This window comes from Peromyscus eremicus, chromosome 23, assembly GCF_949786415.1.
Source record: "Peromyscus eremicus chromosome 23, PerEre_H2_v1, whole genome shotgun sequence".
Taxonomy (NCBI): domain Eukaryota; kingdom Metazoa; phylum Chordata; class Mammalia; order Rodentia; family Cricetidae; genus Peromyscus; species Peromyscus eremicus.
The window spans coordinates 40,814,972-40,829,441 of record NC_081438.1 but is presented as its reverse complement, the minus strand read 5'-3'; the positions used below and the strand labels follow the sequence as shown (position 1 = coordinate 40,829,441).

The 14,470-nt window shown below is 40.0% G+C and overlaps 1 protein-coding gene across 6 annotated transcripts in view; it reads right to left on the bottom strand.

Moving 5' to 3' along the window:
• Positions 1-667: 667 nt before the first annotated feature.
• Positions 668-14,470, bottom strand: part of Pds5b (PDS5 cohesin associated factor B) — a 152,477-nt gene continuing 138,674 nt past the window's right edge. For 2 of the 6 annotated variants that reach the window (XM_059249704.1, XM_059249705.1), the window contains exons 29-35: positions 14,220-14,282; positions 13,398-13,543; positions 11,087-11,192; positions 6,585-7,024; positions 6,367-6,477; positions 3,821-3,959; positions 668-2,350 (exon numbers count right to left, since the gene is read on the bottom strand). In XM_059249704.1, coding sequence (XP_059105687.1) covers positions 2,315-2,350; positions 3,821-3,959; positions 6,367-6,477; positions 6,585-7,024; positions 11,087-11,192; positions 13,398-13,543; positions 14,220-14,282 — 1,041 coding nt within the window. In that variant the 3' untranslated portion in view covers positions 668-2,314. The remainder of the gene's footprint in view (positions 2,351-3,820; positions 3,960-6,366; positions 6,478-6,584; positions 7,025-11,086; positions 11,193-13,397; positions 13,544-14,219; positions 14,283-14,470) is intronic. The other 4 variants (XM_059249707.1, XM_059249706.1, XM_059249708.1 and 1 more) reach the window with 4 other exon arrangements.

The window sequence follows — 14,470 nt, the reverse complement described above, 5'->3', positions numbered from 1 at the left end:
ATGAAGTGTTAATATTTAAACATAGAGTAAGTCCCTAAGATGAAGATTCAGGACAAAAACTTTGATCATTATTGCACCTATTTCTCTACACAAAAATGAAAACTTTAGATCATAATCCTCCCAAAAAGTGAACAGACAGGTTAAAAAATTATAGACTTATTGGCAAAGAACACAAACGAAATCTACAATGACCGTGGTTTTGTCATGAACCGATGCACAGCATTAATGTGCAATGAAATTTGGTGAACAATGATCATGCAAATAAAAATCCTCCATAATAATTTTTGTATGTTTTATAAAATGGCTTTAAAGATATATTTCCATAAATATTTCCAATGCAGTTTAGTTGATGACAAAAATACAAAGCTATCCTTTATTATCTATGGCATAGATTTAAAAACGTGCTTTTGTACTGTTGAAATTGAAACAGCATTGTTTCGAGAGCCGAGCTAAGGAAACATTGAAACTCCCAAGTATCATAATCCAATGTGAGCTGCCCATAGACAGCAGCCTCCCATCCCCATTGGTGTCAGCACTGTTCAACACTGAAAGATTAAGACACAATTCAAACGTCTTTTTAAAAATAAAGTGTTTCATAAACATAAGGAGATATTTAAAAGAAAAATAATCACATCATCTGCGATACATACAGGAAAATAGCAAAGTGTTGTTTTCTAAAATAGTCACTTCTTTATTGCATCCCCAATCTACTATAGCCAATTCTGGAAACATACCTTAAACATAAAGGTATACTCTATGAAAATGCTCTGTATCTGATATAATAAACTTGGTAACTTAGAATGTGGTTTTCTCTTCTGTTGTTAACAATGTGCAAAAACAACTCAGCACCCATAAAAGTAAAGTTAATTCAGGTGAGCATAAGATGGTAACCAATACATTTCGGTTCAAAATGCAGTTCATACAACTATATAACCCATTTTTAGACTTTGCAGATAAAATGACAACAGAACAGATCTCTAAGATGAACTCAGGCAAATTTCCTTTTCTCCTGCTCTGGATGCAGTGGACTCAGTGTCAGCAGAGTGTGACACCTACAGTGTCAGCCCACACCAGATGTCACTGCCACCCCCACCCCCACCCCCCACCAAACAAGTTTTTTTGGCTCCAAAATAAAGTACAATTATAAACTCTTGATGAAAAACTATGTTAAGGGGTCATCTATCATATACTATGGCTAAGTATGAATTTACAGAAAAAGCACATCTCATGATCAGCAATTTTTTTCATGAACATGCAACTCACTATAAAATACAAAACACTTGGCTTTCAAGAACAGATTTATAAAGATACACTGCATCAATAAAACTTTTTGTTTCTGATTAACTTTACATGGTTATGGAGAGAACTTTTCTAATGTGTATACATCAGATTTTATATTATAGTGTAATAATTTGCATTTTCTGAACATAATGTTCAAGAAGTAGTATCTATACACAATAACATTCTAGACTATTAAAAGCCCATCATATTACAGAATTTTATTGATACAGTAGATTAATATAAACTGAAAAAAAGATGATAGAATGGAATAAAGAATTTAGTACATTATTTTATAACACACTCTTTAAAATTAAAATATTTTAAATCTCTTTCTTAAAATTTTCATTGCCATGAAAGGCCAGAAAATTCTGGGACCAATACTGAGGTGTAAAGTCATCAAATAACTTGAGGACTGTTTCACAATCTGTGTGGTGTCCTCCCGACAGGCGCTGCTCTAGTGTACAGGCAGAGAGGCTCTAGCACCTCTCCAGACGAAGGGTGCCCTGGGTAAACACAGCTGGGATACAAAGAGGGGAAGAGACTATTTAATGCCAACAAAGAGTGACATCAGGAAAATGACACCATTGTTGAAAAGCAAATTTCACAGTAAAGTTGCAGAGAATACAAATACAAACACTGACTGACCAGTGCTCGAGATCCGTCCTAACAGATGCTCTTCAGATGAACAGGTCCCGTGAGCAGTGGGCCTGTCAGTTTAAAGCCGCAGACAGAAGCTATACAAGCACTTCAGAAGTCAGAATGGGGCAGGGCTATTTACACGCTTCTTCTTTCGTATGTCTATACAGCCATCACACATGAAACCTTCACATGACTCGGCAGTCAATGCTATCACTATGTGAATGGCCGACACATGTGACCACAAATTCATGGCCATCAAAGGTCCAACTGTCCACACTTTGGCAGTCCTGTTTTGTGCATCAAAGGCTTTATTTAGCCTCATACTTGACAAAAAAAATGTTTTTTTAATTTTTTTTTTCCCAAAGCTTTCACAATGAAAATCAATGACATGTGTTCATCGTCTCTCTCGTTTGGAACTTCTCCGTCGTAGCTGAAGAGAAAAGTCAACAGATAACTAATGTGAGCATATTCACATTTACCATAGTAACAACCATTGCTTTTTACACAATCTTTATTCCTGCACGTTTCTGAATTTCTTCTCATTTCTTCCCCTAAACCTGTCTCCTCCTTTCTTTCTATCTTCAGGTACTCAGCTTGTACGGTATCTGCACATGGACAAGCCCACAACAATTACTCTCAGATTCATCATCTCTCTCCTTACTTTCTGTGGCAAAGAAAATACTTGACTCTTGGACAGAAGTTGGTGAGTTTGGCTCCCAACCGCTGCAGACACATCTACACAACCTCAAGTTCAAACATACTACCATTTACTGGCAAGGTCTAGAGGAAGCCTAAAACTCTGATTCAAAAACAAGGTCAGGAGCTGGGTAGTGATAGTGCACGCCTTTAATCTCAGCACTCGAGATTCGTGGCCAGCCTGGTCTACAGAGCGAGATCCAGACAGCCAGGACACAGAGAAACCCTGTCTCGAAAAAAAACAAACAAACAAAGAAAAAAAACATAGAAAACCCCCAACAAGGTCAGTCTAAAACAGCGTAAGTAAAAGGCACAGGGGTTAACTGACTCGACCTCCTCAGGGTTAGTTGTTCCCCGTTACTATGGAGGATGATTCAGTCTTACTTTCAAATCCCTCTCCTCAGTCTTTAAGAAACAAAGCAGACCAGCTCTGAGACACTTTAGAGCAATTCATATCAACGCACCTTGGGCAGATGGGATGCTGAACACACTCAAGAGAATCAACCCACAGAGGCCAGCTCTGGGAATGTAGGAACTGACCAAACTCAAGTTTCCCAAATGAAGAAAACTGACTGAACTGATCTAAAGTTTTGTGTTAATGTGTCAAGAAAACAGTTCCTATGTGTATTAATTTCCTCTTTCTCCAGTGAGAATATGTGGTAACTAGCAACACCATTTGCTATCTAAAAGAAGGATGTCCCTGGAGAGCACCAGCTCCTACTTCTGTACAAGCAGCACCCAGTGCCAAAGCCAGTTGACATTCAATCCCAACGCTGATTTTACTTCAAGATTCAGCTTTATTCTGTGTGGTTTTCTTCTGGTTTCTATCATTAGACTCAAAACAGAAACATCAAAAACATCTGTGAAATACAAATAAACAGTTCGTGGATCCCAGTGCCTGGACTGGCAACATGACACCGCTACACTCCTGGGACCACTCAGCACTCAGCTGACAGGTTCACTGGAGATCACCATACCTATCGTTCTCATGGAAGTTCAAGCTCCCCTCAAATTTGTTTCTTCCCTTATTCAAGCTGGTAAGTGAGTAACATGACAAACTAATAAGCAAAAGCATGAATATCTAGAGTTAGAGCCAACAGCAAGTGCTAAATGGAGCTGACTGAAATACTTCCTGGCTCTCTTTCTGCATCTGTAACCCGCCCCCCACCCCCCACCCCCCCACGACACTCCAATAAGCACGTACACTTCCTGCAGAGATGTCCTCCTCTTCGGCTCCTTCCTGTGCAGTGTCATCACTGACAGGAGAGCTGGCCTGAAGGACATCCATTTCTTCACTTGAGTCATTTTCTTTAGTAGCTGTCTGTCTGGAGCGTCCTACACGGCTAAGGCAAAACACACCAAATAAAAACGAGAATGCCAACCCTAAGTCGTGGATTAACTCACTGGAAGAAATGGCTTAAATGACCCATGAATTCTTGTCATTTTACCCTCAATTATGTCGTAAGAGATGAATCTCCATTTTGACTCTCAAGCATTGCTCTGAGAATCTTACAAAGATTATAGAAAAGGAAGGAAGGTGTGACCAAGACTGTTACCACAAAGGACTTCACCACAGCCTGAAGCTGATGCCCACTCCATCTCTCCTCCTCCTCCTCACAGAACATCTGTCCCACTAAGCCGCTCAGGGCGGCATCCTCTGAGTAGAGAACTGGGCACTTTTCCTCTTACCTCCTTAGATTGTACAGAGAGGAATCTGAACCCACCACTCCTCCCCACCATTCATTCCTACCTCTGGGTTCTTCTTACAAAATGACCCTTGAAAAACACAGAACAGGTAGTATCACTCCAACAAACCCCTGCACTGAACCAATAACCCTGGAAATTCCTTCACATTGTCCCGGCCTACCTGTCTATTCCTGACAGTTAGTTACAATCCAGTAAATCTCTTGCCTTTTCCAGTTTCTTGGATTTACCAATTTTTTCACACTTCAGAAACTTCAACTATCGTATTCTCCGAATGGTCTTTCCCCTCCTCTCTCCTCTTCTGTTTTATATCTATATACTATGTGTTAACATATGTGTGCTTCAGTGCACTTGTGGAAGTCAAAGGACACTTGAGGGAGTTGGTTCTCGCCTACCATGTGAGAACTGGGGATTGAACTCAGACAGGCAGGCTTGGCAGCAAGTGTATTTACCACTGAGCCATCCCATCATCCCATCCCATCATCCCACCTCATCCCATCTCACCTCATCTCATCTCTCTCTCCTAGTATTTTCATGTAATCAATTCACTGTCACATTCCAAAAAGAAAACTTTCCGAACTCCCAAATCCTTCCACCATATTCTCTTCTAAGGCTCTAATATTTTCAGGACACATACCAGAGTTATAGTTCCACATTCCTATATGACTACGTAGTGTCTCCCTGCCCAATGGAGAGAACGTCTCAAGAGAATAAAAAACTCTTGTCTGTTCTGTGCTACCATACAGAATTACATAGATGATGATTATGTTTTTCAATTATATTACAGTTAGAACACAAAATGCAGACAAATTATAACACATTATTACTCCAGCTCTGAAAAAGAACTGTCCAGAAGTGTAAGGTAAAACAAAAAGTCTCCTTCTGTACTGATTTTGTAAGATACAGTTAGGTTTTGAATGTTCACAGAACACAGAGTTATGAAATTTGAAGGGATATCACAACCATTTGAGCCCTTAACTTTATGATATCCGCATTAAAAAAAAGTAAGTTATAAGGGTGAGAAATTGAAAAGTGTGATCTGACCGGTTTTGTTCTTTGGACCAAACACATTTTGGAAGTGGTCACAATAATACACTTACCTTTACCTCTAACGTTATACGGAAGAAAGCATGAAGCACTGACTGATACTCAGGCAGCTTTTCCTGTTCCTGTGGAACACACAGGAACAGGAAAAACTCTATGATACCCAAGCATTTAGCTAAGACGTGCTGGAAGCTCTGAAAAGTCAAGCAAAATATCAGGTCTTGGTAGACTTATTACCAAGACTGTAATTATGTTTGATTTTGAAGGTATCCAACAGTGAACTTCAATTTCAGTGCCAATTTTTCAATAAAGTTTTAATTATGAAAAAAAAAAGTCCAAGTACTGGGTACAGTTACATACTGAGCATGCTCAGGAACAGAGATGACACTTGGCTAACAGGACATGATACTCTGGTTCTACGTTCATTACAGAGGACAGCCCTGCCTGGTCCGCAGCCGACAGGGCTGGTGCTCACATTATGGTGATGACTTCGAGTAGATTCAATGCTCTCTCTCGTGAATAGGCAAGTACCAACCACCTTAAAGCTTAAGAGCAACCTGCAGTCATTTCTATGGACAGAATTTAAGAAAAGTGCTGCCTATTGCTTTATACGAGTTCAAAGGATGAAAACCAAGGTGTAGTACCATTTCTTTTTCTCCAAATGGAAATGCTGATGAGAGAAATGATTAAGAAAAATCATAGTCTGCAGCAATGAGGAAACCTGGCTGATGCATAGTGATTATTGAAAAGTATGTTTTTATACCATAAGTCCATATAACTAACTATTCAGCATTTGTTTATAATGATTTCTCTAGACCTATAAAAATGTACAACTATTAACTGGGCCATTAATCCCCTAGGTAAGTTTATAAAAATATCTTACCTAGTATAATGGGACAAAATATTTGGAATTTAAATACAGCAATAATTATGCTTATAAATTTATGATTTTTGCAAAATACTTTGAAATTGGTTTGAAGTTTAATATTATTTACAACTTACACATTTTTTTTGGGTTGTGATGGTGATGGCGTTTTTGATGGTCTTCCTCGTCCTTTCTGTGGTGTGGACTGTGTGGATTCAACTGCACTAGTTTCAGGAGATTCTGCTCTGCTTTGGGGAAGACCCAAATGTGGATAGCATCAAATTATGATTTACACTGTGGTAAGTATATTCACTGCATCGATGGTCACACGCAGTTCAGGGTCACACATACTCACCTCTGGTGTGCTCTCTTCGATGTACGGTGCTGTTTGCTTTTTGACTTCTGCTCTGGGTTTCCAATTTGTCTTTCTTCTTCCTCCTCTTCGTCTACCACAGGAGGGACAGTTTTTTTCTTGTTTCCTTTTTTGGATGTTTTCACTGATGGCTCTTCCTTTGACGACCCTCCACCAGGAGGTTTTGGCGGCCTGCCTCGTTTTACCTTTTTGGGGGGGCTGTTCTGCTCATCCTCGTTCTCAAGGAGCTCCTCTTTGTGCCTCTTCTCCTCAGGCCACTGCTGCTCGTCTGACTCCGAAGCCACGTGGCCTCTCTTCCGACCTCGCTGACTGCTTTTAGGTTTCTGTTCCTGTACCAGCTTAGTCAGCTCATCCATCCCTAACTTCTCTTCCGGGTCTGGGACAGATGCTTTTTTCCGACTTCTAGGCTTCTCCAACTCAGACTGGAGGGAGGAGGATCACAATTTTTAAAATTAAGTTTTGAAAAATAAAACTGTTAGGGCTCAGGGTGTGGTTCATAGAAAACTTCTTGCCTAGCATGTGCAAGGCCCTGGGCTGAAGCGCCAGCGTGCCAAGCAAACACACTTAGCATTCTGAACAACGTGACAACTCCTAAACCTCTGCGGTCTACTTTGGTCACGACTATCTATCGAGATGTGCAGCTCTAAACAGACTGCAACCACAACTCTGTACTGCTTTTCTTGGATTTAGTGTGCAGACTCAAGGCCTCATCAGGTCACCTAGGCCGGCATCAAACTCTCTTCTCATGATAGAGTTCAGAGTGGCTGGGATGACACACGTGCAGCTTCACCAGGCTATTCAAGTCCTTGGAGTAAGAGTAGAATTCCATTCAAAACAACACTTTGTATTCGTTCCTGGAGAACTTGATGCAGTGTATTTTGATCACACTCACCCCCACTCCTCCAAGGTCCCTCCGAATTCCTAATTCTTAAAAACCCAAACTCTAGTTTGTGCTCCCCATACACTCCTAGGTATGGGCTACCTGCTGGTGTGCAACCTACAAGTCTTTATTCGTAAATTTAGAATGCAGAGCTTCAAAGGGAGCCGTCGTCTCAATCAGTACTTTATTATATGTGTGCCTCTCAGTTAAGATGAGCACCTCAACTCAGTCACTGGGTAGACAGGTGACATTCAAGCATCTGTCCCCAGTGTGCTCACCTAGCTGTGATTAGACCACACAGTGTGTGTGATATAAAGTAACCATGTGCTCTGTGTGTCTATGATGTCCTAAAGAACTATTTTTATTTTCTAAATGGAGGTTATAGGATACACTAAAAACCCAGAAACATCTCTGAGCCAGAGACCTTCTTTCCAGATTTAACTAATTCAAAACAGAACAGTATAAAAAACAAAGAATCAAAAAAAGACCATGGTTTTCAAATTTAAAATAAAATCTTACTTTATCTTCAGAGAATTTATGTATTAATAAGAAAATGGAGACTGAGAAGATTCTTTAGAGACCTAAGAATGAGAGAGTATATGAACACTTGTAGGTACGACTTAACTTCTACAAAGTCTGTGCAAATTTATACTCTTAAAATTTTCAACAGAGAGAGGGGCTGGAAAGACAGTTCTGTGGTTAAGAGCACTGGCTGCTTTTCCAGAGGATCAAGGTTCAATTCCCAGCATCCACATGGCAGCTCACAACCATCTGTGACTCCAGTTCTAGAAGAATCCAATGCCCTCTTCCAGCCTCTGTGGGCACCAGGCACACATGTGATGTAAAACACCCAAACACATAAAATAAATACTAGTAAGTAAAATTTTATTGTTTAAAAAAAAAAATCAACAAAAGCTGTAACTTGGAGGAAGTGACTGAGCGGGTAAAGTGCTCATCTTGACTGCTCCTTAGCACTTCATAGAGTCAGGCATGGCTGCACTCAGCAGCAATCCAGTATGCACAAGGGGAGGCATCAGAGGCCCAAGATCATCCATCACCTGCTACATACTGAGTTCAAAGCCAGAATGGGGGATGTTAGACTCCATCGCAAAAAGAAAAGCCCCCCAGGGGATGTTTCTTGGTATTATTTCTTCTGTCTGGATTGTTTTCTGGGAAACCTAGTACTTTACCTATATTCATGTACTCTTTTAAAGATATTTAACCTTTATTTTCTTTTTGGTATTGTCTGAGTTTGTGGCCCTCGTGTGTTGCAGACTTTATATCCCAATGTGAGATGAGGCTTTGAGGGGATAATCTGATGGAGGGGAGTCAGGAAGATATTATAGACTCTCCACCCTAGGAAACAGTGTCTAGGGGCTGTGGCAGCAGTACACTGTATCTCACTGGCCACAGCTAAACAGATCTGTGTCTTGTTGGGCTGGTGCCGGTTACACTGTCCCTTTTCAATTGTCCACTAATTTTTCCACATTGGGGAAAAATTAAAAAATTTTAAAAAATCACTAAAATTTTACTACATATTCACTTGGGAGAAAACTATCACCATTCCAACCTTTTCTTTCTCACAGAAGAACACACAACATTCTGAGTCTCTTGGTTGTGAGATTTCCCACACAAGTGCTTTCTACTTCTTTTAGATTCTGTTTCAGACTGTTACTATGATGAACAGAATCCATCTGATGTGTAGCAAACTCACCAGAGAGAAGCGAGCTATATGCATGAACACATACATACATGGACACCATATGTATGTTTTCGTTCTTTCTAGATCTTCCTTTCCAGTGCTGGGGATCAAACTTGGGGCCTTGTATAGGATAGACAAGCACAAACTACAGCCCTAGCCCTGTTTGTTGCTGTTGTTATTGTTGTTGTTGTGTGTGTGTGTGTGTGTGTGTGTGTGTGTGTGTGTGTGTGAGAGAGAGAGAGAGAGAGAGAGAGAGAGAGACAGAGACAGAGACAGAGAGACAGAGACAGAGAGAGACAGGCAGGCAGACAGACAGACAGACAGACAGAGAGACAGAGAGACAGAGAGAGAGAGACAGCCTCCCTATGGCATTCAGCGTGGCCTGGAGCTTACTATAAAGCCAGGACTGGTCTCACACTTAGAATACCCTTGTCTCTGCTACCGAAAGAAAGAAATCATGAGCTGATCAATCACTCTGTTTTTAAGCATGATTACAGGGATTTTCTTGATTAAGACGTAGAATTAAAAAATATAAATATTTTTACTAACTTAAGTATTATCTCTAGAAACCCAGCAATAGGACTCCTTTCTTTTATTGATCCAACATTTCTCTAAGTTATCAAATTTTAATTCTACTTGGATAAAACTTTTAAAACTGTGTAAAGGTGTTTTTTGCCTGCATGTGTATCTGTGCATTACACACGTCTGGTGCCTATGGAGGTAAGAAGGGGACTTTGGATGCCCTGGTTCTGCAGTTACTGGGGATCAAACCTGGGGCGTCGGGAAGAACACCCAAGCACTGTTAACTGCTGAGCCAGTCCACTGGGTAAAACTTCGCTAGATAAATTAAAGAAACTCGAAAATACTGGAAATATGCCAGTGGGAGACAAGAAGGGCAAATACAATTCCAAAGAAAGCAAAAGTAACTATTTTATTGATAACTCCCATCTCTGCTTCTGAATTAGAGTCAGACATACTTGTTTTACGGTCACTATTGCTCAACAGGGTGAATCATTGTAACAATGACACAGCATCAACAATTTATTTGGGCTAATTCATTTATTCAGTTAATGAATAATAACTCATTACTATTAGGCTGACAAGCCTAAACTATCCAGTTCACAGACAAGAAAACGAATTCAGAAAGCTCAGTCAGTTACTCAAGAAATGGGCAGAGCTCAGGGGCGTGGACCTGCCTAGGCTCAGTGTGCTGGGCTCTGCTGACTCCCCATGGGAAACCTCGATTTCAGGGATGTGGGGTTGCGGGGTGGCTTGGGAAAGAGGGCTGGGGGGTGGGGGGTGAGAGGTGGGAGGAGGGAGGGGGTTGTGGATAGTATGTGGAGTGAGTAGAAAATTTCTTAATAAAGAAAAATGGAAAAAAAAAAAACAAAAACAAAAAACAAAGAAATGGTCAGAGCTCAACTGGGGAGTCCGAGGGCCCAGGCACCACAGACCCACCGGGCTGCACTGGAGCATGGATTCTGATCTCAGCAAATTTCACCAAATCTGTTTGTCTTCAAGTAACATTTACAAGTGATAGCCACTTGTACTAATATTTAAAAACTTAACAAGGACTTTCTAAAAGGAAGAGGTAGACTTTGGGACCTCATTCCACTCTCTTTTCCTAAGGCCATGACTAAAACACTGTGTTTAAAAAGAAAAACGAACAATTCTGAATATGGAACAAACATGTTTGACTCTAAAGACAAAGAATTAAGATTATTTACCCAAAGACAAGAATCAAATAAACTCAAACTAAACTATAATATCAAATTTGAAACTAAAATTACAAAAAGTATATCACATCCCAAATTTGACTACGATTGTAATATCCAGCTAAAGAGCAAAACCGAATAAAACTATTACTATTAACAGCATCACACACTCAACCAAGCATCTCACCCTTACAAGATCAGAGTCGTCTCTCTTGTCACTTTTTTTTCCTGGCAAAGGTGAAGATATTGTATACTCTTCATTTTCACTGTGATCCATTTCAGAGCTATCAAGCCTTTGAAGAGAGATATCTGCAATTATTTCTACAATCAAATAACCTTAAAAGCCTTTTATGATTGTTTCATTATATAGATTTATAACTTCATAAGCAAAGACTTCATTCATTTTAAAGATAATTTTTCCTATTGTATTTAGTTCCAAATCAGTAAGCAATGTAGCCCATTTAATGAATTAAGGAAATAAATAATAAATTCATTTTACCATATGATGTTTTGAAAACTAGACTCCATCTTGGAGCAGCAGCTCCGACACGGAAACCTGCTGTTTTATGTCCAGCTGGCCCACGTGCAGCTTAAGCCTGCTCTGTCCTCTCCTTACCCCATCTTCACTTCCTCTGCAGCAGTAACATGCAAAGTCATCACATTCCTTATCTGACTTCTTCCGCCTGTTACCAGGCGTAAGCAAATTTTACTTAGTGTGGAAACCTGTGCAGGGCTCAGAGCAGGCACTTAACAGACTTGCTGAATGAAGTAAAGCAAATGCTCTGTGCTCTTAGAAAGTTCTAGCTTTCTGCATTAACTTTATCTACGTATCCCAGCACTCGGGAGGCAGAGGCAGGAGGATCTCTGTGAGTTCAAGGCCAGCCTGGTCACAACAGTGAATTTCAGGATAGCCAGGCCTACAAAGAGAGACCCTGTCTCAAAACAAACAAACCAATCTGTTTACATACTGCTGAACTCATAAATCTCAAGCTCTGGCCAACAAGAAGGTGCATGTTTACAAGAAAAAGAAAAAAGAAGAATCCTTGTTTATGGTGGTATTTTATTTGTACTGAAATGTGATTTTAATTGTATGTTAATAAATAAAGTTGCCTGGGGGTCAGAGCTATTAGAGCCATAGCAAGAGCGTGGCAGTGGTGGCGCACGCCTTTAATCCCAGCACTTGGTAGACAGAGTTAGGTAGATCTCTGTGTGTTCAAGGATACAGCCAGCATTGGAGATACACGCCTTTAATCTCAATCCCAACCATAGAAGACCTGGAAGTCTCTACAGACAGGCAGTGACGAGGCAGTCATGGGTTTGGGTTTACAACCAATGAGAAGGCAGAACAGAAAGACTATATAAAGACAAACACACAGGAAGTAGGTCTCTTTCGGAGAGGTCTCTTGGCTTAAGAGGCTAGCTGCAGGGTAAGGCTCTTAGCTCTGATCTCTTGGCTTTCTTCTTTGCATTGGTTCTGTGTTTCTTATTTAATAAGACGGTTGGTTACATCTACACTTGTTAAAACTACGTTTTAAACAAACAACCAAGTTTATATATATATATATATATATTATATATATATATATATATATTCATAGTAAAAATTAATTCAAATAGTATAAAATACACACCCCCCGTTAAGTTATTATGAACATAATAAGATGATCTATGTTTTCCCAAAAAGTTTCTACTGGGTGCAAACCAATGTGATTATGAAGCCATTCCAAAGGAAAGGCCCTGCAACTCTGCTCTACACAACTGATCTCACTCACTGACTCCCATCAGAGTGCAGACCTAATGGGTAATACATTTTTTTAAAAAAGCCAACAAAACACTTTTCGTTTACTTTGCATGTGCGTGTGCATTCAAGCACTGCATGCAACCATGTGGAGGACAGAGAACACCCCAAGGAAGCTGGTTCTCCCCTTCTACCAGGTCAGTCCCAGGGACCAAACTCAGGGTATCAGTCTTGGTAGAAAGTGCCTTTACACACGAGCCAACCCTTTGGCCCCTGAATTCTATGTGTGTGCGTGCTTTGCCTGCATGTATGTCTATACATTACATGCACACAGCGCCTGCAGAGGGCAGAAAAGGGTGCTGGATCCCCGAATCTGGTGTTACAGATGGTTGTGAGCCACTATGTGGGTTCTGGGAACTGAACTGGAGTCCTCTACAATAGCAGCCAGTGCTCTTAACCGCTCAGCCATCTCTCCATCCCCGATCATTATTTCTAATGATTCAGGTATTCCACTGGATGAATGAACCGTAAGTGAACAACTAACCATAAAGTGGTATGAACAATGAGGTCAAATATTTATTGTGTATACTAGCAGAGATCACTCCAGTAAGCTTACACATGAAAAGCTAAGTATTTCCTCCTCTTCAGTAACTACCAACTCATCTCTACTCAGTGGCATCAAATATTATAGCTGCATTACTCTACATCTTACAGCCTTGTTGGAATCAAACACAAAACGTGACATCTCTTGTGCACTTGCCTCCCTTTTATTCTTCCAGGAGAGCTTGGATTTGAACTGCTGCTTGCATTGCTCACAGTTTCCATTCTTGATGATTTGCTCTGAGACTGTTTGCCTGCTGATGAAAGCGGCTTATTAACTGCTCCTAGAACATTGGCTGTTTTAGGCTGAAACGAGAAATATGTAACTCTTCCTATTTAATTAAAAGAAACTCAAATATCAAGAACTCATAGCAACAACTTCAACATGTTTACACACAAATTACAAAAAAATTTATCTATCCTTAAGCAAAATAAAGATGATGAACTGAATTATTACTTCTACAAACTAAAAACCTGTAACAGTGCAGGTCTATAACTCTAGCACTTAGGAGGCTGAGGAAGGACGACTGCAAATTCAAAGCTGGCCTGGGCTACCTAGCAAGGTCATTTCAGAACAAACAGCAAACTCCCAAAGACAACAGAGCAACTGAGTTTTAATTATTTGTAGGAAAAGGTTTCCATTGTAAGACAACAAATGAAATATAGACCAATCATGAAAACAGAGCCTTGCTACGGAAGGATGTAAGACACTGTCTTTAAGATTTGTATCTAGACTGGTATAAGATGTCTATAGGATAAAGGTCTTCATAGTTTTGCTATAAGCTTTTTTTTTTAAGTGCATCTTAGTTGGCATCTACATAGTAAGAACAATTAATTCTTTAATCAACAAATGGAAGATAGCTAATTATATTTCCTACCTTGAGACACAAAAATTATTTAAGAAATAAAACAGCACAATTAGGCCAATAATCATACTAAAATTAACTAGCACATAGATACTAAAACAATTCTCAAAACATACTTTTCCAGGAGTGAAAAATGATTTCATTTCTGGAGGCAGGTAATTTTTGGTGTTACTGAAATTCTGAAAGCAAGAGAAAAAGCAGTGAGAGACAAGAGCCAACCAAGTTCCTATTTGTTTCAATTAATCAGTTCAAACATGAAATTTCAGGCTGTGGTTCTGACAGACTAACCTCATAGCATTTCCAATAGTGAATGTGCCGGACAACACACATTCCTGCACAGCACTCGAGAGATGAAGCCACACAGTCC